The sequence below is a fragment of the Sinohyriopsis cumingii genome, chromosome 16, assembly GCF_028554795.1.
Source record: "Sinohyriopsis cumingii isolate HCF-2022 chromosome 16, ASM2855479v2, whole genome shotgun sequence".
NCBI lineage: Eukaryota > Metazoa > Mollusca > Bivalvia > Unionida > Unionidae > Sinohyriopsis > Sinohyriopsis cumingii.
In genome coordinates this window covers 63,478,503-63,505,368 of record NC_142976.1, presented here as the reverse complement: position 1 = coordinate 63,505,368, position 26,866 = coordinate 63,478,503, and the positions used below count along the sequence as shown (strand labels likewise).

The window sequence follows — 26,866 nt, the reverse complement described above, 5'->3', positions numbered from 1 at the left end:
ATTGTTGCTTTACAAAATTGAGTTTTGCAGAATAACGTTTGGAGTGGTTTCTTATTCAAAATTTGTGGCAGGCTTACACTTAGGATAGTGAGAAAAAAAGTGTAAATTCTTGGGTCTAGAGGTCGGTAGTCACTGTCATTTTATGTCTAATAAGAAGATCATTTTTTCTGCAGTCATTTTCATTTGGAACCAAGTACCTTGACCAGATATCAGAAATACCAATTTAGTCAATAATCTGCAGAGTCAGCAGTGCCTTCTTAGATGACTTTTACACATGATTTTGGATGTATATATAATATGATGTTCATAGTACTCTTGGATGGTACTGGTTTTATAAAAGTTGTCGCCCAAAAAATCGCAAACCTCAATAGTTTGTTGCCAGTTTTTAAAAAATGTTGCCAATTTTGTAATACAGTACTGTCTGTTTATCTCAACATCCTCAGGACCAAATTAATATTGTTGACATAAATGAGTGCTTAGATAAGGGGGTGGGGGGCTAAACATAAGTTGAAATTTTGCATACAAGTGGAATTTTTAAGAGATGACCTGTTGTCAGTGACTAGGATTTACACAGAGAAAACAAATTGGAAATTTTGATTAAATGAAGACAACTAGTCTGAAATAAACTTACATATTGACAACTTACGTTTGTGTAGTACTCTCCACAACGTGTTAAATAATACACATGCATATGAAAAATCCATGAATTTGAGTATTTGATCATAGGTTAGAAAATTCATGTATCAGTCAAATCATGTTAGAAAACGCAACTAAAACATATATTAAAAAAATGGTAGTCCTCATTTGATCGATATCCCATTGTCAACAAACACATTTCTTGAAATAATTCACTCTGATATATATTATCCTAGCAGCATGTAGAGTTGTTCATATGCTACATGTACATGTACTTAAATTGGCCTAGATATGGGTCAGCCAGAGACAACTACCATGATGCCGAGGCTATCAAAGGGATGAAGCTATTCATAGGGAAATGAAAGCATGTGAACAAATTAAAAAGTGTTAACATTTTTGTGAGATGTCCCACCGTCATTTAACTCGACAGCCAGATATCTATTGTCTGAAAATATTGGAACTTTTTTACAACTGCCATTGGTAGCAATTGTAAGCATGAACATTTTTGTTGCAAACAGGAAATTTGCATAGCACAATAAATATGTTCCAGTCACTATGAAAAATTAAACAATGCATTTATTTAAGTTTGTTGTTATTGAAGGCGCCGCTAAAAATCAAATAATTGTAAAACATTCATGGAGACAGAATTTTTATTCGTATGCTTAGTATATATATATATACACCTCTCTCTCGATAACTCACGCACATCGGAGTCCAGAAACATTGACCACACTATAAGTGAGGCACGAGTTACCAAGGGACCTATAAAAAAAGCCAAAACCAATAAAGGGATCGACGTAAAGGCAAAAGGGGGTGGGGGTGGGTTGGCAGGTTATAGTGTTGAATATGCAATTTATAATTGTGTTGAGATTAACTGTGAATAAATATCTCTTCATAATGGTGTATTTTGTTTATTTTTTCCTCATAGAACAACATTAATTTCAGGATAAATTACAGTATATTGAGGAGATCATTAAAAACATTATTCCACATGGTTTCCGTTCGCTTAACACATATACTACTGCACACATTGTGTACTACATCACTAATTTGTGTGTTGAATTGGATACATTCTAGTTTTATTGTTTGATCCAAATTAGACAGGTTTTATTAATACAAAAGATCGACACTCTTTTCAAGAAAAATTGTCGAATGAACGATAGATATATAGATAGATTTGATTGTGGTAGAAGTAACATGAAAAATCACAAGGGTTAATCATTACCAACATGAATGGGTCTACAAATTTAAAACAACATAATTTTAACACGATAATACTTGCCGTTTGTGACACGCTTGAAAAATATACAATGCTGTCAGGCATTTCTGGGCACTTAAGGTTTCCATCTCCAATATTGAAGCAAAATGCATACTGAATTCGACCGATTGACGAAAATAAACTACGGCAGTGCTTACCATTTGAAAAGAGGCAATTATCACCAGAATATTCTGTTTAAAATAATATTAATTTTGACACAGGGGATACCACACCCATGTTTTCCTGACTCTCGATATATCGGCCTATTCTGCACACAGTTTCTGTCAGCAGTTTATTCGAGTAATTAGTCAGGTTTATAGCTATTTTTACAAAATTCAAGGTAAAAATGCCAATAAATGGCAAGAGATATTAAGCAAACTAAACCAATCTTATAAAAAGTTAGTAAAGTTCAATGTTTTATTAAAAAAAATAAGCTATTATGTGGAAGAGAAACAACAATGAATAGGATGTAATGTGTTTACAACATCTTATTTAAGGTATACATTTCCCTCTTTTATATAACGTTTTTATTTGTATGATTCTAAAAGATACATAGTAAATCGGATTTTCTGGGTTACCACTTCAAGAAGGTCATAAAGTGGGTCTTCATGTTGACATTTAGAACTCACATTTTCATACGCATTTCGAGTCGAAATGCAGGATATTTTTGGATATTTTTGTACACATTATGAATATCACTTTCCTTAATTAAAGTACAAGCATTCTTTCTTGATACAAAATGGATTTTTGAACAAAAATAGCCTGTGATTCAATGTTTACATAAATGACGTATCGTTGTGCAGAATTACCCGACGCGCTGAATTAGCTGACATGGTGGTAACTTCACATTTTGAAAGAACCAGTTAATTTTTTGTGTGTTACTCCTTGATTTCTCTGCCACCGAGAAAACTCCTGCAGATTTCTCAACTGTATGATCTTTACATAGTCAACATTTTGTGTCTCCAGCTGCCGTATAAAAATGTGAAACCATTTTCTATTGGTCAAATGAAATGAATTGTGATAACGGTAGTGACAACAAGAACTTATGCTCAAATTTGCATGCCTTTGAATTTTTTCTTTGTACCTCTCTTGCTTGATTTGATTTGATACAAAAAACGTATTCAAAATGATAAAACAACACGGGTTTCTTTTAATTGATTTTTTAATGCAACAAACACTTCCCCAAGTTGTTGATCAAAACAAAGCCGGCATGTAATTAGGTTCTCACATAAGTACTCACAGGTTTCGATGTGACGGTCGATTGACTCTTTTCTTGTTTTCATAGAACAGAATATGTTGCAATTATAATGTTTACACTGAAACAGAATTAAAGGATTAGAACGTGACTTTCACATAGCAAAACATTTAATTGGTGTTTATTTATTTCTTTCTCTGTTGTCACCTGTTAGCATTTACCAGAAGTTTTCATTGATTGCTATTTCACCAGACTCTTTATTTACAGTGTATTGACAACTATTTATCATTAAATTTTTTTACATAATATATGATGTCTTATTTAGAACTTGCAGATTTCACAATATGGATTCTATCTTTATGGACATTAATCACTATTTTCGATGATAAAATGAGTGATGTATCAAGGTTTAATTTACCAATTCTTATCTTAATTTTTTCACGTTCAGCATATTTTAAAGATATTTAAAATATATTTTCTTTGGGGGAAATTGGGATCCATGCCGGACACCGCGTTACAAGCGAGATCGCAAGTTATCGAGGGAGTGGTGCATGTATGTACATATATATATATGTACAAATACAAAGTATTTGTTTATGTAACAATAAATTCCAGTGCAAGTTTGCGGCTTCCTGTCCAAGTTTGTGGCTTTCTGTCATGGTGCCTTTGAATTTCTCAAGTCCAAATCCAAGACTGTATATACATTTTTAACAGCCAAAAATGTTGTTGCCAAAAAGATCACCAGATGGTATATTTTTTATTGCCAATAAGGAAAACAAATCGCAATGTGCAACATTGGCGAAGCCTGGCACATTCCCTGTGTTAGCTATCTGTTCATTATATCCATAATAGAGCCTACTTCACCTACAATTATGAAAAATTGCAATGTGGATGCATATCAAGATGAATTATCCCGTCATATCAAAATTAGGTCATTATAAATTCATTTTCATGTTTGAATAACTTTTTTGTTTTCAGTTATTCATTTCTTAAGCACTCAATATCTTGGACCTCATTTCACCTACACTCATAAAACTTGGCAGTGGTAGACATCTCAGAGAGAACAACTCAGCCAAACCAAACATTAGGCCACTGAAGCCTAATTTTCATACTTAGCCACGTTTATATTTTTAGCTGTATAAGTCGTAATATCTTTGATTAAGTTTCACCTAGTCAAGAAAACTGACATGTGGATGGATTTCAAGCTGATTAAATTAACTATAACAAAAATAATTCACTGTGACCAATTTTCAGTCTTAAGTGTCTATTATTTTACCCAGTTCTAGTCGATATATTTACAGGATATTCATGTTTGTGAGTAAGCACCTGACATTTATTAAGACTGCATACAAAGTTGCCCAAACCTAGGTCACTTCTTGTTGTAGGTTTGATGTCCTATGCCCAACCAGTTTGGGTCAAGCGGGAGGATCACAATTCACGAACAAGTACCATCAAAGAGATCCAGAGACGAGTTCAAACACGTGGAGAGTGGCCGCAAATTATTCTTTTCCCTGAGGGTACATGTACCAACAGGAGCTGTTTGATTACTTTTAAACTAGGTCAGTTCTTTCATGTTGAGAGCATGAGGGTTGCATCATATAGTATTATTGGGATGTTTAACTTAGCACTTCTCAGAAGCAGTGTATCCAGTTAAAATTGATCTGCATCGATCATGTTTTTCTTCCTTTTTTTAAGAATGTCAGAGCAGGTATTACTTATGAATTATACATTAGAACAAGAAACAATTAGGTAACAAATTAAGAATAAAAATTATTGCGAAAATTTCCCCATAAACTTTAATTTAAAAATTGATAAAAACTTGACTTTCTTCTTACCTTTCGCTTCCATAAATCCTTAAGATAATTTTACAATTTTGATTTTAAAAAGTAGAAGATAACTGTAATCTTTTTTATGGCATACTTTTTCATTTATGCACATAAATGCAAACAGACTAGAAAATAACTGAATGATCATCAGTAGGGATTCCATTTACTTTCACAATTTTTGCTCGACTGGTCATAGACTGGATATGGACTGGTCAGACTGGTCATGGACCAGAAGAGATTATGGAATGGTCTGTTGCTCATCATCCTTCCATCTGTTAGTTAGCACAAATTTGTTTTAGCTTTTCTGCATGGCTACTTGTAAGATAGCCATGAAACTTTACATGTACATTCATCCCATGGTCTTGTTGGTCCAAAATGAAAATGGTGCCACTCAGACATCCAGGATGGCTACCACTGTGGCCATCTTGAAAAATTTCTATCATGTCAATATAAGGTTTTCACTGAAAGACTTCTTATGATATCAAGTTGGTCCTAAATGAAATGGTGCCGATCTGATGGCTAGTATGGTCACTACAGTGCCCATTTTGAAAATGTTTTAATTGCCACTCCTCCTGAATGGATGGTCATATCAGCATGCGGTTTTCACAATAAGACTTCATATAATGTATAGTTGGTCCTGTATGAAATGGTGCTGATCTGTTCTCCAGTATGACCTCCACAGTGGAAATTTCAAAAATCTTTTTATCACTACTCCAGAATGAAGACTGGTTTTCACAAGAAGATTCCTTAAGATGTCTAGTTGGTTCTAAATTAAAAAAATGGTGCCAGTTGCAATCCAATATGCCTGCCACCATGCTTATTTTAAAAAGTATGGTAATATTAGCATGGTATATTTGCTAAAAGACTTCATATGATGTCTAGTTGATCATAAATGAGACTGATCTGATGACATTCAATATGGTTGTCACAATGGCCATTTTGAGAGTCTAGTTATCATCACTTTTCCAAAATGACTGGTAATATTGAAATGTTCTTTCACCAAACAGTCTTCTTATGATGTCTGGTGGGTTCTAAATGGAAATGTTGCCAGTCTGATTTTAAATATGGCCACTATGACAGTCTTCCTCAAACACAGGAAGTCATATCAACATGAGGTTTCCACCAGAAGATTTCTTATGTCTTGTTTGTTCTAAATAAAACTGATGTCCATTTGCCAAGCAGTATTCCACCACAGCTAATTGAAATTCTTGTTATTGCTGAAGAATAGAGACAGCTTCAACACCTTTCAGTTAAAAGGGATAAATGGTCATATTTTGAATTCCTGTAAATTCTTTTTGGCCAGTAGAGCATCAATCGAGGGACTCTTGTTAAGATTTAATTTGATTGAAGACCATGATTATCACAACTTTATTATGTCCAATTTATGTATATCATATTGCCATTGCCTTCTATAACATTGATTATTCTCCAGCTGTTGAAAAATCTCTTACTGTTGTTAAATGTTCCATTTTATTTTTTTATATGTGCTCATATTTTACAAGCTAAATGACAATACCAGTGTGTGTAATAAGGATGTGAATATTCATATATTTTATTTTACAGATGGGCTGGACACATAACAATGGATAATAATTATAAATGTATAAAATAATACCTGTTGTATGTTATGTAGAATTACTACCATTACATTATAGTCTACATTTTCTTCAGAAGTTTAGAGTTCTGCATGTCTTTAGACAGAAAAATAATGATTACTTTTTTGACAGTCTGAATACAACTTAATGTACTTCATTCAGTGACACCATCTCGCCTCTGTCTGCATGGGTTCGAGTCTCGGATTCGGCCAATGTGGATATGTGAGAAAGCTTGCCAGTAGCTTCTCGAGGGTTGGTGGTTCTTTCCGGGTATTTCCCGGGTTCTTCCTCCACCATTAATACTGGCCGCCATGTATAGCCTATCGTGTGCTGAAAAATGGCGTTAAACCCTACAACAACAAAATCATTCAGTGACAAAGCAAATGATAAATCATGTCTGCAATTTAAATTGTTGAAAATTGGGAGATCCACTTTTTAGCTCTTCATTAACTTACTGACATTAATGTAACAAATAACATTTGTTTAAAACTATATTACTCACCTGTAAAACTATATTACTCACCTGTAAACTGTATTACTCACCTGTAAAATTATAATTATCACCTGTAAAACTATATTAATCACCTATAGATATAAAAATCTCTGTGGTAAAAACAGAAGAAGAATATGTCACCATTGAAAAAAATAAGGAAACTATTCAGGTGAAAGTCATCATATCATTTTATTTAATACCCTCATTGTGGATATGACTCAAATCTGCACTCTGTCATGTATGGACTAGTGAACCAGCTCTAGTTTGTACAGTCTGTTGGTGACTTTTATATGTCTCAGTGGACAGTTGTCTTGGTGACTTTTCATTGTGACTTTTATAGGTCTCACTGGATAGTTTTCTTGGTGAATTTTCATCGGACTAAGACATGGTAGAAAATAAGAATAATTCTACATTAAGTATACAGATAAAAACTAAGCAGTAAGTTTTGTGGAAAGCATGCTTGTCAGAGTATTTTTAAGGTATTGAAATTAATTCCTTGTACATTGGATGGCTTTTACACTGAAAGAGATTAATTCCTTGTACAGTAAAACCTGTTAAGAGAGACCACCCCTTCTGCCAAAAAAAAGTGGTCTCTCAAGACCGGTGGTCTCTCATAGCAGGTGTGTACAAAAAGACCAGTTTCCAAGGTCCAGTTTCAGAACAATTTAAAGAAAAAGAACCACAACCACTGTACGTATATTCTGTTCTTTATTAATAGTTCTTGCTAAAATATTGTATGCATTCATCTAAAAACAAAATTGTATAGCAATAAAGATATACTTCAATCATTAAACATGAAATCACATTAAATTTGAAGATCACATATTTTAGCATATTAAATGGTTTCTGATTTACTCCTTTTCCTTTATAACAAACTAAATTTGTTTTACTGATGTTTAAACCACTTTTTTTTGCAAGTGGTATGCTCTTTTTCACTTCTTTCAGTTACAGTAATTATTTTCTCCAGTCTTAAAATTTGTTTCTTTTTAGTTGGAGGTTTGTCCATTGTAATTAAGGTTCTAGGTGTTTACATTATTAGTCTCAGTTGTAATATTGAATGTAAAGATGGTTTTGTCTGGGCTTTGGGAAAATATGAAAAATCTATACATGTCCATTGCATATCTAACAATTAATGAAATAAAAAGAAGCAATTATCTCATCCAGAAACAGAACCATTTACTCAGAGACAAAAGTAAGTGGCTTCATTCAAAGAAGACATACAGGGATTAACTCAATAAACAAAGTGTGTAACCCGGTTGCACCAACTTGAATAGATGACAGATGTGTGATTGGGATGTAATCACTTAACACGGGTGGGTGGGGGGAAACAACAAACATCACAAGTCTTGAATACTATCAATTGAATCCCGCAAATGATTCTACAGTGACCTTATTCACCCACCCACCCCAGGCAATAGGTATTTACTCTAAAAATATATGCAACCACTATGTCAATTTTGACACTACAATGGCAATTCATGACATGTACATTAACCTGGTTTATGGACTGGAGCATCTATCACCGGTTGCCACAATCCTTTTTATTTTTTTTATTTTTTATATTCCTTTTATGTTTTTGATCAGAACATTCATTACTAATCAAGCAGTCCTTGTAACAATTGATTACATATAGGTCAGTGGTGTCTGTGTCCTCACAATACAGTCATTCATAGGGATGCTGGGTCCTACTCACACATATGATCTACGATAAGGCTGGGAAGCAGGCTGAGTGTGGGAATAATTAGTCTGGTTCCTTGCTCCATATGCTTCCTGAGTTGCTCTCCCTTATATGAATAGTGGAGAAAAATGCAGGGAGCATACAAACCAGACTAGATAATAATCTACATGTACTTTAGAGTGGTTTACAACAGAAACTATTAAACACTATAAACATACCTTAAAATTTGAGATATCGGTAGCTAACCTATTTATTTTTTTCAGAACGGTATGAGTGGTCGGTGGAGTTTATCCTCATTTTTCAGATGCTGTCATTCATAGCATTGTCAGAATGCATATTTTGCCAAGACATCACAGGCACTGGTCGCGTTCAGCAGGTGGTCGCTTATGACAGCGTTTATATAATAAAATTGATCTGTGCATTACGATTGTAGTCGGAAATGACAGGTGGTTGCTCATAGCAGAGGTCGCTCATAACAGTTTTTACTGTACAACTGATGATTTTTACACTGAATGAAATAAATTCCTTGTACAACTGATGGCTTTCACACTGAATGAAATTAATTCCTTGTACAACTGATGGTTTTTCACTGAATGCATTGTTTACATAAATATTTGAATTTCTGAAAATGCAGTTCCCAACAGTGGAGTGAAATGCCCAGTTTATTTGAATGTTATATTGAGCTCTACTGAGATATTCTTTTCAAAAATAGTGTTTTTTGTTCACTAGGTGCATTCCATCCAGGAGTTCCAGTTCAGCCTATGTGTTTACGATATTCCAACAGACTGGTGAGTGAATGAACACAAAGGTACACTTCTTTCCATGTATGTACCTCAAAAATAAGTTTTCAAAGATTTTGTTCGTAGATGCTTCCTGATAATGTCACTAGCAGACAATATTCTACCCATTTTACCTGGATGATGGGCAACCTGGCAGTTTCTCCTATATGCGATCACCAAATTTTACCTTTTTTAACAACTGAAGCAAAGTCAGCTTGTAAATCACAAATATTGATACTATCAGAAAGCTTGATTTGTGTTCTATTTATGTATATAATTTTTGGAAACATATCTTGAGATTCAGTGAATGTATTTCAGCTTCCAAACACCATATAAAGTCAACGGTAAATCTGCCAGCTGACCACATATGGTGGCTGATGAGGCTGATGACGTCATTCGGGAACTATCTATATTAGTGGCATGTAGTTTAAGGAAAGGAATGCTCATGAATAAAAGATCATTGTACATCATGCATTACAATGTTATTAAGTGGATCAAATTAATTTGCAGAATTGAAATCGTTTTTGCAGTAAAAGATCAAAATCAACTAAAATGTCTTCTTCAAATTAATATTTATTCCAGGTGAAGTGAGGCATCATGCACAATGCCGATAAATTATTGAAAGTCAGAATGGATTTCATACAAACACTTTATTTTAAAATCAGATATTGATGCATCATAAAAATAGTTTTAGACATTAATCATTTTATCTTTTTATTTGTCTATCTGATATATATGCCTGTCTGTCTGTCAGCAGGGAGATAGATAGTCAATGTTATAATGGTGCAAACACTTATTGCCTGGTATTGAATTACAGCCAACTCAGAATGGTGTAAACATTCATTGCCTGGCAGTTATAGCATTGAATTACAGTCAAAGTCAGTATGATGCAAACAGTCATTGCCTGGCAAAGTTGTAGCATTGAATTACAACCAAAATCAGAATGGTGCAGTCATTGCTTGGCAAAGTTATAACATTGAATTACAGCCAAAGTCAGAATAATGGGAACAGTTATAGCCTGGCAAAGTTATATCACTGAATTACAACCCAAGTCAGAATTGTGCAAACAGTCATTGCATGGCAAAGTTATATCATTGGATTACTGCCAAAATCAGAATGGTGCAAATCATCATTGCCTTTCAGAGTTATAACGTTGAATTGCAGTAGACAATTTACATCCACTCACAGTAATTGCAATACTGGCCTTACAGTGCAGATATTTGACAGATCTGTATCGATTTCACTGTTTGAGCATTAGCTATAAATACACAGCTGTGCGTGGATTAATTGATAGATATATATGTTTTAGATAGGTGTGTATCTAATGTGGTGTTTTGTGGCAAAGCAGCACACAGATGTTTTTATTTAGTGCCTAGACAACTGGAGTAAAGTGCCTTAGCTAAGGACACACTGTGGTAGCCAGCTCAGGCTGATCCTATGTAGGATTCACACTTATACCTTTGTGTTCATAAATTGAATATGTTAACCATGGAGATATGTAGCTTAAAAGAGAATTTTTTTATGCTTGTAGGACACAGTAACTTGGACATGGGATGGACCTGGAGCGTAAGTGACCATTGTTTTATTAGCTCTACTGTTCTTATAGGATGGTCTTTTGTCCATCACCAGTTGTTTATCTGTCTATTAGAACAAATTATTGTTAGACTTCTAAACAGTTTGGATGGTTACTTTGCACACACATTCATCTAATGGTCTTGTTGGTCCTAATTGAAAATAGGTCCTGCATGGACATCCAATATTGCTGCCATAATGCCATCTTGAAAATTTTGTTATCACTACTTGTCTTGAATGGATGGTCATATCACCATGGTCATATCAACTTTGGGTTTTCATTAGGGGTGAAATGATTCATCAGTGCATACATTTTTTTTTGGTACTGATACACCCATCAATACAAGTTGTGGAAAATCGATACAAAATGATACTGACAGCATGCAAGTTATTTTAGTCTTCAGCAGTCATGAATAATTATTAGTCATATGCCTTGTAATTATTTAAATTGAGAATTCTTCTGAGACATCTTTTGCAGGTGCAGGCATGTATTTTTGGTAGTAAAAACAAAAAAGGCCATTGAGAAAACTCACTATCCTCCTACAAATAAACACTAAGTAACATGGTTTGAATCTACCCCTCCTTGCCAATTCCATGCTGTTTATCGTATCCCAACAGCATGTTCAGCATAAGGAGACAATTCCAGATGTGTTCTGATGTATAATGAAGTACTTTACTCACGCTGAATAACTGCTTTTATGCGATGTTCTATTTTGATTTGTATCTTGTCTACTTTGTTTGAATTTGAAAGCTACACTTTTGGTGTCTCATGCAATGAAATATGTTTAATTGATTCTCATTGGTCATTATTGTTTGTTCTGGTCCAGGCTAGACAAAAACCACCAATCCAAACTTAAGGTAGCTTATTCCCTGCATGAAAAACAGGAAGTATTATCAGATCAGCAGAGAAACTCCATGCAAAAAGTGGTCAAGATTTCATCTGTAAAGAACTTAAACAGAGATGCTTCCAGGATACATGATTTTTTATGGATCATGACATCTCAGTGACTAGTTAGTACATAGTGATTTTGATTGTATAAATTGAATTTTATTTCTCATTGCCTCACACAAGTCTTGTATGTTATATGCCAAGTTTTTAACTCTTTGCTTTTTTATTTTATTTTCTGTTAACTGTAAAATATGCAAATAAACAAAGGTTGATTCAGTTCTGCCACTTCAGCCCATATATTAAATTATAAAAATATCATGAAGGAGAATATATATAAAAAAGTTGATCCAACATTTCTTGTTTTTGTGAGTCATTAACTGTTTCTTTTTTTATGTTTTGTTTTTATTCACAGGTTTTGCCAGTTCTGGCTGACTTTATGTCAGTTTCATACAAATCTTGAGATAGAGGTAAGTATATTGGAACAATTTTTTTGAAACTTAAGCCTACTGGGAGATCAGATTTTACATTATATTTTTTGTCTTAAAACCTGATAATTCTAAAAGTCCACAATAAATCCAATCCAATGAAAAAGAATAATGCATGGAGTTTTCACCAGAAGACTTATGATGTCTGCTTGGTCCAAAGAACACATATGACACTGTGCAAAAGATCACACAGAAAGATACTGTACCAAAAAAGCAACTGCTCCTTACTATTAAGACCACTCATTATACTGCCACCTCTCATATAATATGGGTTCAATCATTGATTCCTTTGTATAATCTTAAGTTAATTTTAATAGTTCTAAAACAAAACTTCTTAAATAATTTAGCCATAGCTCTTCACTAGTGAAAGATATCTTTTGTATGGTTTCAGCTCAATAGATATTTTACTTGCATGGTTTTATATACAAAATACCAAATTATAACTCAACCATGCTTGCAGTCATAGAGTATACCCCAGTATAGTGAGACTGCTTTATTATGAAGTAAGTGATACATATACAGTATGCACTCATTATAATGCTGTCCATTACAGCCATAGAGTATACTGCCTTATAGTGAGACTGCCTTATTATGAAGCATATGATACATATACAGTGCTCCCTCATTATAATGCTGTCCATATCAACCATAAAGGATACTGTATAATAGCATGACTGCCTTATTATGAAACTGTCTTATTACGAAGTATGTGATACATATACACTACTCCCTCACTATAATGCTGTCCATGGCAGCCATAAAGTATACTGTATAATAGTGACTGCCTTATTATGAAACTGCCATATTATGAAGTATTATATATATATATATATATATATAGTATGCCCTCATTATAATGCTGTTCATATCAACCATACAGTATACTGTATAATAGTGTGACTGCATTATTATGAAACTGCATTATTATGAAATATATGATACATATACAGTACTTCCTCATTATAATGCTGTCCATATGAACCATAAAGTATACTATATAATAGTGACTGCCTTATTGCAAAGTATATGATACATGTACACTACTCCCTCATTATAATGCTGTCCATGGCAGCGATAAAGTGTAGTATACTGAATTATAGCAAGACTGCCTTATTTTTTAAGTATATGATATAATATAGTACTCATTATAATACAGTCCATGGCAGCCATAGAATATACTGCCTTATTGTGCAATCGCCTTATAATGCCGTACTTGATACCTATACAGAACTCCATTATTTTAATGCTGTCACATGGGACCCATGGAGTGTACCACTTTTTGTGATTGCCACATTATGAAGTACATGATACATGAAAAGTTCTCCTTCATTAAAATGATGTCATAGAAGCCATAGATTATATTACTCTATGGTGAGGCCATGTTAAAATGAAGCACGATACATATACAGCACTCATTATAACACTATTGGAGTTGTAGAGTATATTGTATTATAGTGAGGGTACCTTATAACAAAATACATGATACATATAGAGTACTACCTTATTATAACACTGCAAATGCGACTCAGAGTATATTGTTATAGTGAGACTGCTTAATAATGATATACACAATGTATGTACAGTACTTCCTCATGATAACACTATAAATGGGAGTCACAGAGTATATTGCATTATAGTGAGACTACCTTATTATGAAGCATGTGATGCATATACAGTATTGCTTTATTATAACCCTGTCCATGGTAGTCGTAGAGTATATTCCTTCATAGAATGAAGCACATGATACATAAAATTTTGATACTACTATATAACAAAATAGGATTTGTGACTCTTTGGTTTTAAGAGAAACTGCATCGTAGTTGTAGCTGGTCTGCTTTGATGGCCTAGTGGTTAGAGCATCGACCTCAGATGTGGAAGGTCCCGGGTTCGTATCTGGGCCAAGTCATGCCAAAGATTTATAAAAATTCTAATAGCTGCCTTGCTGAGCACTCAGCTTCAAGAAGTTAGTGATAGGACTGGTGTCAGGATAATATGATTGGGTGAGACATCATGCTGCATGTCTGTGGCATGATGCCCCCATCACTATAAACTGCTACACTGCAGACATCGTAGTGATATGACTGAAAAATTGTTAAAGCTACATTAAAAATCCAAATCTCACACACATACTCATGCATGCGCACACACACACACACACACACACACACACTTTTACTCATTTCAAGTACATTTTTGCAAGTTGCATTGTACCTTTTTATATATTGTCTTTTAGGTCCTAACCCTGAATTTTATTAAAGTGATGATTAATTTAAAAGAAATTCTTCCAATTGCAGTTTTTGCCAGTGTATGTACCCAATGAAGAAGAAAAAAAAGATCCCAAGCTATTTGCCAGTAATGTTCGCCAGAAGATGTCAGAGTGAGTATGTCTTCTGAAGTTTAAACTAGATTTATTGTACAATAATTGTGAAGTAAATTATGACAATTTGAACAGCAGCCATTTGGTTGCTGATATATTGGTGAATGAGGGTGAAGCTGACAACAAAAAAAAAGACTCCCAAGTCAACCAATTAATTTTTTATATACTGTTTATATACTTTCTTAGGGAAAATTATGGAATGGCATCTATCAATCCATGAGGACATTAACATTTGCTTATCCAGCCCTTAACTTTGTAACGGTTGGAGAGATTTTCATGAAACTTTGCCCAAGTATATCATGTATAGATAGTCATTTGTATGTCAGATCCATGCCACTTGCTTCAAGATGAAGGTCACAGCAAGGAAAAATGTTACTAGGACTTGTATTCTTGTTTGTTGTATAACTTTTGAACCAGTGAAGATATTTTAATGAAACTTTAACCAGTTATATCATAACTGGACATCATATCCCATTCCAGAGTCGTGTCTCCTGCCCTTGAATGTCACGGTCACAGCAGCAAATGATTGCCTTTAATATTTATCATTTAACGTGATAAACATTAATTCATTTCACAAAGCTTGATATAGTTTTGTTTGGGCTTTTAATAAAACCATGAGGATTTTGCATCTTACTGTTAAAAAGGGTGATTGTGAACATTGTTAGTGGAATATTTAATGACCATCCTTTTTTAGATGGTCCCTTGCCTAGTTCCAGTGTTATGTTGTATATAGCTTCAGGCGAAATGTAGGCTTCAAGCCGTCAAATAGTTGGTGTTGATATCAATTACGCTGACATACAAACTCTTGCACATTCACAGGGATGTGCTTTGATAGCTGATTGACCATTAACCATTTCCTGAGTAAGTTAGCAACTATTACTGCCCAATTTCCACAAGTTATCCTTGATGATATGAACATGCAAACTTATGTTTTGAAACTTAAACTTATGTAAATAGCAGTTTGAGTTTTAAGAATAGATTTGGTAACATGAATATTTCAACTGCCACGTGTACATTATTTTCTTGATAAAATTCGGTTTGGAACTTTCTTGGGGAAATAATGGCAGACATTGCTGGTATGGAAAGTACCATTTTATTAGATTGTCTCTTTTCGTAAACCATTGGGCAAATATATTCAGGAAAATGTACAATTCACAGAATGCAGAGTCTAAATATATTACATTATTAAAGATTTAGCTTTAAAATTCATTTATGTAGGTCAGAAATTTCTGGGACAATGCTTTGTTGTGGAATTCTCAAGATGCTGTAAGGTCATGGTTGTATTCTGAGTTCACTCATTTTTGTGAAAATACGAGGGGTAAAAAAACGAACAGCAAAGTTAAATACTATCTAACCACTGCCTAATGTTACACTAAGTACATAGACAAATAATAAAATTTTGAATTTGCAATCCCGTCAATGGACTGTTGTAATTAAGCTATAAAGTGAGTGGTTACATTAAGAAAACCCCTCTTTCTAAAAACAGATGCACTTGCATGTTGCTGCGTTGATTCAGTTTGAAAAAAAGGGTTTAGTTCATTCATATACTGACTTTAATTCTTCCGTGTGTTGTCTATGAACAGTTATGGTAAAGAAATTAGGACGAACAGTATGATCTGAAAGGCGTTTACATTTGCTATGTACATGGTACAGGGGTTGTTTCAAACAAGTTTAGAAATCTTTTCAAATGCTATTTTATAATGAACTTTCAGAAAGTAAAAAGAAACATTCTTGATTAAGGGTAGTTAATTAATCATTTTTAATTAATTGTAATTACAATACTGTAATCTAGTTAATCGGTTAAATTCATTACAATGGCTTCTGTTGTTCTCATTTTAAGTCATATTGTAAAAATACACTGAAATATGAATATGATAGTTTTTAAACATGCACCATATGTGTTTTTAATATTAATAGAACGCCGAAAAGTTTCTACTTGAAAATCAAGTATTGCTTAAAACCAGTGTTATATGCAAATATGTATACTGGGAAATAGATGGTATAATTGAAGTAAGAGAATGAAAAGAACACACGCACGCGAGTCTTGCTTTGATCCCACTTCTCCCTGTTCAGGTCACACTTCTTTCCAAAAGAAGTCACTTCTCCCTACAATTCAAGTCTAGCTTGACCCCTGTTTATGTCATCTTTTAAAGGAGTTATGACCCTGATTGTCTCCCTACCTTGGGATTTGTATCATAACTTTGTAAGACTTGTTAAATTGTAACCCAATTTTGCATCATAACTTTGTAAGACTTGTTAAATTGTAACCCAATTTTGCATCATCACTTGTAGGATTTGTATATTATAACCCAATTTTGCATCATAACTTTGTAAGAGTTGTTAAATTGTAACCCAGTTTTGCTGAAGCTTTAAATTGTTGAGTCTTTGAATGACATCCAGCGTTCTACATTATCAACTGTAGTTTGCTATTTTTCATGACTGCTCATCCTCCAAACCTGGATTTCAGCAGCATAATTTGATCAAGAAGTTATTTATTTCAGTTGCATTTGGCATACAGCTTTTTACTGGTTGATTGATTGCATTGATATTGATTATATTGATTAGCCTCAGAATAAGTTTGATTTCTGGCATTCTAGCATTTTTATGTTATCATTCACAGAATTTGTTGCACCAGTTTTCCCTATGCTTCAAGTTTGATCTCTAGCCTTGTTTCACAGAATTTATTGCCCAAGTCTGCCCTAACCTCTTAGTTTGATTTCCATGGCATCACATTTACAGAGGTTGCTGGATTTTAACTAATTGTGTACTCATTGTGAGACCTGGAATGAATTCAATTTCAGTGTTCCATGACAACATTTATGGGAGTTGTTGACTCTAATTGCCCATCCTCTTAACTGTCATTTCAGGAACATAAAGGATAATTAGATTTAGCGTTTGGAATTTGATATAGTTTTATAATTGATTTCAGTTTCTTCTGTCCAATTTATGATCACTTAATAATCTATTTATTTGTCCACATGATGTCTTGTTAAAGCACTGGCTGTTTTTATTCTTACACTTTCAAAGAGGCATTCTGGGATATCTATACATATATATGTGTGTAATGACCTAGAAATCCCATACCATTAGAAATAGAGATGCAAAACTTGGGTCACTGATATTCCTGTGTTTTTAGATTATTTCAACACTGTAAAAAAAATTAATTTCACCCCATGGGGTGGGACAAAGGGGTATAGGGGGATTTAAAAAAAATTCAAATAACACCAAATTTGTCTCACATATTTAAGAAATTGCTGATATAATCAATGATTCCAGAGTTAACATGTGTTAGACTGCAGAGCACCTCTTGGTCATACCCCATGGTCTTTTCCTTCCTTCTGGGGACAGAGAAACTGTTAATACCCCTACCGTTTAACCATATATGCCTCCATTATATATTATATTAAGTTACGTCATGTTAGGTTATGTTATGTTATGTTATATCATTATATTATATCTTATGCTATATTTCATACCATATATCATATCATATCATATATCATATCATATCATTGTGTAACAGCCCTCAGTTGTAGATGTGTCCAACTTTATTTTTATATCCCTTGCAGAGCCTCTTGATATACCATCTATTCAAACAAGTGTTCATCATTTGTAGCATTTGTGAGCTGAAATTCTTAACAAATATCCAATAATTGTTGATAATTTGCATCTCACCTGAGTTACTCATTATAAACACTCACAGTTATGATGTAGGAGTACTAAACATATTGACAGTCATGAGGTGTCTCGGCTTTCTTTATCAGCTGAGTTTCTCACATAATACCTTTCAGTATCTGGAGCCTGTGTTTCAAATCCGTGACATCAGGGGTCACAGAGGTTATGGATTGGGGTCAGAGTGTATAAAGTTTGAGTGGAGGGCAGCATTTGAGTCGCATCCTTGCAGTCTGAGTGCGTTAGATGTACATGATAGTTTAGAGTATGGGCGTTGGGTAGGATAAACATAGAAGGTAAAAACACAAGAGATTTGCTTGAAGAATACTTCTTTTAATCAGTTATTGCTAAAGAAAACCAAATTATTATTAAGATTTAAAGAAAGTTTGTTGGGTATTTCTCTCAACACTCAAGCAGTTTCTCACAATTGTCAGTGATCCAGAAGTAGCAGACTACAGCTGTTTGCAGTGCTGTATGCCCATACAACTATCTAAAACATTGTTACCCCACATACTTTTTTTCTGCTTGAAAATTAAGGCTCATAAATTTTTTTTCTTCAAAATTTACTTCAAAGTTGTTACATTGTTTTTATATATATTCATTTTGAGCAGATGTTACTCACCCCACATCTCGCTCCTATTTGCTTTAACTGTAAGATAATTCATGGGGAAGGTGTAAGTAAATCCAAAGATTGTAAATAGTGTTAATAATTTTCTTTCATCCAGAATTATAATATAAATCCATTGTTTACTTGGAGATATCCAGTCAATATATTTTATTAACACTTCTTTGATTAGAAATAACTCAATTTTGCATTGATTTTATTCAACCAGAGTTCTTTTCCTGTTGAAAGTACTGCAGTGTAAGTGTTTGTTTTGGATTCAATCACTCAGTGAATTATTCAAAATAATTACAACATCACTGAGCAAAGTCAAATAACCATGTATTAATGTAATGTATGAATTCTTTTTTCAAGAGATGTCAGTGAATGTATTTTTGTGTCCTGTTCATTTCAAGTTTTCAATACAAGTTCTGGCAGCCGTATCCTTGTATGTGTTTTATTTAAGAGCCCATTCAGGTTAGGAAAGTCCCATCGGTAACAAACCATTGTCTCAGTAAGTGGTATCAGTAACCTAGTGGTTTCTTTCTGTTTATTCATTCTTCTTTCTATGATATTTCTATTTTCTAAAGTTGCTCCCAAACTTTCTATTGCCTCTTTTGTACAGATGAGGATGGGACACTAGGCACCATTGCAGAATAGCAGAGGCAGAGTTCATCTTTACTTATAATAATATTTTCCTCTAATCTCCCTTTCATTCATCTTTAATCTTTCCACGCTACTTCTCAAACTCAATTTTCACTATCGTGTGGTGATTGTGTAGAAAACTCTTGTTCTAGAATGAACAGATAGTAAGCAGTAGTTCCATTAGCTGTGTAGCTGTATAGATCCCTCCAGGCCACAACTGTTTTATCTGGATTTGTTCTTTCTCTAACTCCAGAACTTATGATGCCCCAGCGCTAGACATCACTATAAACTGCCACACTGCAGATATCGTAGCGATATGACTGAAAAATTGTTAAAGCCACATTAAAAAATCCTAATCACACACACTCTCTCTCTCTCTCTGGATTTGTAGCAGTATCCAGTTTCCAGCGAGAAACTTCTTTTTTCACATATTTCTTCCCTTCCGATGGGTGGTGGCAGCCTACTACTATGCACACTGGTGAGCACATATCTTGTATGAATATCGGCAGTATTTGTCCCTGAAAAGGTTTTCATTCGTAAATTAGAGGCCTGTCACATTACAGTATCATATCATATCATATATCATATCATAGCTCATATATCATATTACATATCATATCATATATCATATCTCATATTATATATATCATATCGTATATCATATACCCATGCATCACTTGTAATTATTGGATTTCAGGTGATTATCTTGTGAACTTTTTGTTGTATTGAACTCATGCATGAATATAGTTGCTAGCATTTTACATAATTGTATAGTTATAATTGATATTTAAAAAAATTGCAATGGCTCTCTGATTTCATTTCTGTTTTCTGTTTTGATCAAGAAAAGTGCTGATTTTTTGGCAGCATTCAGAAAACAAAACTTCTTAGTATTAATTTAAATCAGGACCTGGGTAAAACTTGCTCTTAAGTAAAAAAAATCAAAATTTATTTAATATTTGTCTCAAGTAATGTTTTGAAAGGTAAATACATTTTTTTTAAAATGCCAATTTCTCTGTTTATATCTTTTTAATTTAAAAAAAATATACTATATCAGTTTTAATATTGTGTCAGAATAATAGTCAAATAAATATGACCATCTCAAGCATGTATATTTTGAGTTAGCAAGTGATTTATTTTCGTAAGCCACTTGCCCTAGGCCGGTGTCGGAAAAAAATATTTCTTTGAGCACTATATAATAGTTTGATTTTCATCTTCCAGATGTCTTGAAATCCCAGTGACAGATCACACATTTGATGATTGTCGCCTTATGCTGCAGGCACAGAAGCTTAAACTACCAATGCAAGCTGGTCTTGTCGAATTTCAGAAGCTCCACAAGAAATTGGGGTATGTCTCTTGAATCTGTCAATGTTTAAGCATCATATTCGTTTGAACCCTCCAAGAGATTTTTTTAAAGTTAAATTTTCACTTTGAGAATTTTGTTGGAAATAATATAAAGTGCGTGCCACTGAAGTAACTTCCACAAAAAAGATGATGCCCAAAATGAGAGATGATTGTTAAAAGTTGAAAACCTGACCCCATTGTCAAGAAAAATGTATAATAAAACAACTGTTTCAAAAGATAATACTTTAAGATTTTATTTATCCAGTCAGGAAAGTTTCTTTGTTCACATAATACATAAAAGTAGACTCTGATTATTGGGATACCAAGTTGATAATACACTGGGTGCGGTAAAAAAAAGCACTGAAAATTGAATAATCTCATCTATAACAAGAAACATGAAATGAACATAGAAATTGAACCTTATTGTTATTGATCTCAAGGTAATACACTGGGTGCAGTAAAAATAACCTTCACTAAAAATTTTACAATGTTATCAATATCAAGAAACATGAAACTCTAAATGAAATTAACATAGAAAATCTAAATGAAATTAACATAGAAAATGGAAATGAAATTGACATAGAAAATGGAAATGTTATTAACATAGAAAATGGAAATGAAATTGACATAGAAAATGGAAATGAAATTAACATAGAAAATCTAAATGAAATTAACATAGAAAATGGAAATGAAATTAACATAGAAAATGGAAATGTTATTAACATAGAAAATGGAAATGTTATTAACATAGAAAATGGAAATGAAATTGACATAGAAAATGGAAATAAAATTAACATAGAAAATGGAAATGAAATTAACATAGAAAATGGAAATGTTATTGACATCAGGATAATATTAATTTGCAATGCTGTAAAAGAAGGTCATCAATACAAATATCAGAAGTATTTAAATAATTTCATCACTGCTACTGTGAAAAAATATTGATTGTTGTTTTTTAGTTTGACTATTACAACATGATCCAGACACTGTCCTTGGCATGTGTATGTTCCATTGTCTGTTATAATAATTGTTGTATCTACCCACCCACTGCAGTCTTTATACATTACTAGGATATTTTGATTATATGTGAGGTATACATAATGTTTTAATGTAAAATGATTCATTAAACATGAATGGATATATTTCAGATGAATGTGTAGAAATATCCATGTTGAATCATACCCTCCATCGTCTAAAACGCCAGAAAAGCAATTGACATGGCCCGCTCATCATCCATCATCTGCCATCACTTTTCCGATGTCTTTCCGGTAGGAGAAGTTTGTTCTTGCTACTCCTCCTTAACTACCTGGATGATTGCTGTGAAAGATTAAAAACACATTCGACCCATTAACTTGTCGGTAATGGTTGTGTTCTGGCCACAACAGCACTTACCTTGAAAATATTACTATTCTTGTCAGGATGGGTATTCACCAGAAGACTTTTTTTGATATCCACATGGTTCTAAAATTAAAATGGTGCAGCCCAGACATCCAGTATGACCATCAAAGTTGCCATCTTGAAAATCTTCTTATTGCTAGACTTTCTAGATGGAAAATCATATTGTCATTGTGTTTTCACCAAAAGACTGTGCTGAAAAATGACGTTAAACCCTACAACAACAACCAAAAGACTTCTTGTGATGTCTGGTTGGTCCAAAATGAAAATGGTGCTAATCTATGAGCCAATATGGCCACCATGGCACTCATGTTTAAAATCTTGTTATTGCTTCAGGTAAAACCCGTTATAACACGATTCTGCTTATAATGTGATGGCAGCATGGCTCCCATTTTTTAATTTAAGGTGACCTTTCTTTTCTTTGCATCCTAAATACATGCTCTCAGAAGGGCTGATTATTCATATGCCTAGCAGATGTTTAGTCCCAGCACTGCGTTTTATCTTGCCTTAATTTCACCATGCACCGTTTTCACCATATTAGCATGTATAGAATTCAAAACTGAAGTATATTTGATGTCTGATGAAACCCGGCGAACAAAACGTACCATATATGATGAAGACATTAGTTCAAACTGATGACATTGAAATTTCAATGCACAATTTCTGTGCAGAAGTATTTCCAAAATTTTTTCAACACGATCCCGCTTATATCGTGATGTTATTCTTTGGACTCTGAGTATTGCATTATAATGGGTTTTACCTGTACTTCTCCTAAACAGAAAGTCTTATCACCACGTACTTTTCACCAGCAGACCAGTTATGATATCTAGTTGGTCCTAAATGAAAATAGTGTGGATCTGTTGATTAAATATGGCACCATGGCAGCCATCTTGAAATTGTTGCTGCTCCTATATGGAAAGTCATATCGATAAAGGATTGTCACAAGAAGACTTCTTATTATGACTAATTGATCCTAATGAAAATTATGCCAATTTGTATCCATTATTGCTGCCATTGTGGCTAATTAGAAGATCTTATCATTACAGAATATAAAAAATTGTACTTGGTAGTTAGACCGCACTGGTGGCCTAGTTTTTAGAGTGTCCGCCTCGGAAGCAGATGGTCGTGGGTTTGATCCCCGGCCGAGTCATACCAAAGACTTACCAAAATGGTTCTAACAACTGCCTCGCTTGGTGCTCAGCATTAAGAGGTTAGTGTTAGGACTAGTCTGCCTGGTGTCAGGATAATGTGACTGGGTGGGGCATCATGCTACATGTCTGCGGCATGATGCCCCAGTGCTAGACAGCACTATAAACTGTCACACTGCAGACATCATAGCAGTATGACTGAAAAATTGTTAAAGCTGCGTTAAAAATCCAAATCACACACACACACACACACACACACACACACACTTGGTAGATAAAAAGAAGAATGGAAATATCTTAATTCCTGAAAATTCTTTTTGGTCAGTAGAGCATCAGTTTCTTTCAGGGACTCTTGTTTCTTGAAACTTTCAAGCACTCTATACGTGTGGTCCCTGATGAATTTCTTTGGTTTATACCTGTAAAAAGATGTCACTTGGTTCCACCTATTTTCACCACATTCTGTCAGACCATTCACAGAGAATCCTACCAAAATAAATTCCCAGCTAAAATTATTATCTTTTTCTTTATTTTGACAAGGTGGAGCCTTGGAGGCTCAGTGGTTAGTGTGCCAGACTAAGGACCAATAGGGTGTGAATTATAATCTTACCATTAGATCTGTCTTAGTATTCCACTGTGGTGTGTCCTTGGGCAAATCACTTTACTCCAGTTGCCTCAACACTACATATCATAATTGTGTTTCTCTGCTTTAAAAATACCAAATGAAACCAAACTATCACACAGACAGGGTTGACATTGTACCGAAAATTGCATTTCCTTTGTACATTGTGTAAGATGTACAATAAAACAAATTTTTTTATTCTGCATTGTGAGGGAGCATTGTTTTATTATATATTTTTCTTTCCAATGGGTTAGATTTTCAACTTTCATCTTAATTCAGGCCATCATATTTTTGTGGAAGCGCTTCATTGATACATACTTTTTATCGATTATTTCAGTCTAATCATCTATTGTATAAAAAAAAAAACTTTCAAAACAATCACTTGGGTAGATTAAACTATGGGGGGGGGGGGGCATGTATTTATCCACCACAGATTTGATTTTATTATATTTACTTTATTGTCCAAAAAGTATGTATGTGTGTGATGATTTTACTGTCATGAAATTAATTTGTACAGTTGCCAGAAAACTACCAGCCATTTTCAGATTGGCTGAGATGTAAATTATAGAGATTCTAGCCATTTTCTGATTGGCTGAGATGTTAATTATTGAGGTTCTGGCCCTTTTCTGATTGGCTGAGATGTTAATTATTGAGGTTCTGGCCCTTTTCTGATTGGCTGAGATGTTAATTATTGAGGTTCTAGCCATTTTCTGAATGACTATGATGTAAGTTATGGAGACTGATCACAATTTTGAGTATATTTATGCATTATTAAAACAAAGAAGCAGTTAAAGTTAATGTATTTGTGCATTTTTTGAAAGAATTTCCTTTATTCTTTTGTTTGTAATTGTGTAAATTGTACCAGGTGTTTTGTTGTTAAATTTCACTAAAGATGGAAATGACAGATTGTTGATCATGTTTAAGCATGATGTAGTTCATTGAACATACAGTTTGCAAAACATTTTTGGCATTTATACTTCATTGATATTAATGTTTCTTTAGAGCTTTTCCAGAAAATGTATTACTAGATAATCATAGGTGACACATAGCATCATTTTTTACAACAGCAGTTGACATTTACTGGTGGTATTGTCATTAACAATAGCATTCTGTTCATTTCTTTTATGTTACTACTTGTACACTGTTGCAAGTTTAGGAATGAGTATATTCTTCTCAGAAAGTACTATTTTCCCCACAGTGGTGAAAATTAACATTGAACACCTGAATTTTTGGGTCAGTAGATATTTAAAAAACTGTCAGAATCCATAAAAAATTGTAACAGATATGAACCATTCTAATAATTGCTAGTCAGGAGTTAGCATGCAGGTGGCAATCTTGAATACTGTCATTACTGCAAAATAGGTTACAGTGACATACATGTCATTACCTTTTAATACTTTTAGGACTATGTGAGATTTTTGTTTTATGAAACATGTCGTGGATCAAAACATTATGGACAAAGATAAGTAGTTTAGTCAACAAAGTTTATTTTTATTATAATTGTATTTAATCTTATGTGTGGTTTTTTTTGTGTTTTTGGATTTTTAATCTAGCTTTAACAATTTGAGTCATATAGCTATGGTGTCTGCATTGTGGCATTTATAGTGATGTCTAGCATGGGGGCATCATGCTGCAAACATGTGATATCATGTCTCACCCAGTCACATTATCATGACACCAGGCTGACCAGTCCAAACACTAACCTTATAATGCTGAGTGCAGGGGGGTGGGGTGGGGGGGCAGCTGCTAGTATCATTTTTATAAGTCTTTGGTATGACTCGGCCAAGGATTGAACCCACTACATCCTTCACCTGAGACGGATGTTCTGATCACTGAGGCAACTGGATTATGAAACACCAGTTTTAATGCACTGTAGTAGTTAAGGTAACTATGTTGGGGTACATTGTAATGAGATTCTTCTGTGTTTTGGGTGCAATTCTGAAAACTACCATATATAACATCATGGAGGATTCTCATCCAACAGAATTTCCTTGGAGCAGATGCAGAAATTGCTTGAGACGTTTGGCAGTATTAACTATAAAGGAGATGGTCTTATTTCCCTTGAAGAGTTCTCCACTTACCTCCAGATACCAGTGAACCCAGCACTTGAGGATGTCTTTGCAATGTACGACAGAGTAAGTGTAAATTCAGTTTGCAATCCAGAAACATTAGAGATCTTAAAAGAAAATAATCCCTGAAGTTGCCAAAATTTATGTAACTGTATGCACAATTTTTGTAATCCTAATGCTAATCCTAATCCAGAAAATCATCAGCTTTTTTGTACTTAAATTTTTCCACTTAGAAGTTTTGTTTTATTAAAGATATTTTAAAAATGTTCTTATGACTTCAGTCTAAAATCTGGAGACTGAATTTTTAGAGAATTAAAGCATACATGCAAATATTGTACAAAACGGCACAAATAAAGCAGATCTTTACTGGAAGTCTGATTGGTATATCCCTTATTAATTGCATGACATTTTTATGTATTTTTATTAAAATAGAGTGTACAGGACACTGAAGTTACTACAGAATTTTGGCCTTTTTATGTGCCTGCCATAATTAAGTTATGATGTCTGTGCATTCTTCCATCAGTCTGATACCCTTTCTTTTCTATGCAATAACTTGAGTTTTGTACCAGGTATCATTACTTGACTTGTGCTGT

At 33.8% G+C, this 26,866-nt stretch overlaps 1 protein-coding gene across 5 annotated transcripts in view; it reads left to right on the top strand.

The window, feature by feature from the left end:
- Window positions 1–26,866, top strand: part of LOC149780578 (lysophosphatidylcholine acyltransferase 2-like) — a 50,327-nt gene that overhangs the window by 13,470 nt on the left and 9,991 nt on the right. For all 5 annotated transcript variants that reach the window (XM_089937691.1, XM_089937695.1, XM_089937693.1 and 2 more), the window contains 7 exons: window positions 4,475–4,648; window positions 9,411–9,469; window positions 10,992–11,026; window positions 12,334–12,388; window positions 14,701–14,783; window positions 20,920–21,045; window positions 26,189–26,339. In XM_089937691.1, the coding sequence (XP_089793817.1) occupies window positions 4,475–4,648; window positions 9,411–9,469; window positions 10,992–11,026; window positions 12,334–12,388; window positions 14,701–14,783; window positions 20,920–21,045; window positions 26,189–26,339 (683 nt within the window). The remainder of the gene's footprint in view (window positions 1–4,474; window positions 4,649–9,410; window positions 9,470–10,991; window positions 11,027–12,333; window positions 12,389–14,700; window positions 14,784–20,919; window positions 21,046–26,188; window positions 26,340–26,866) is intronic.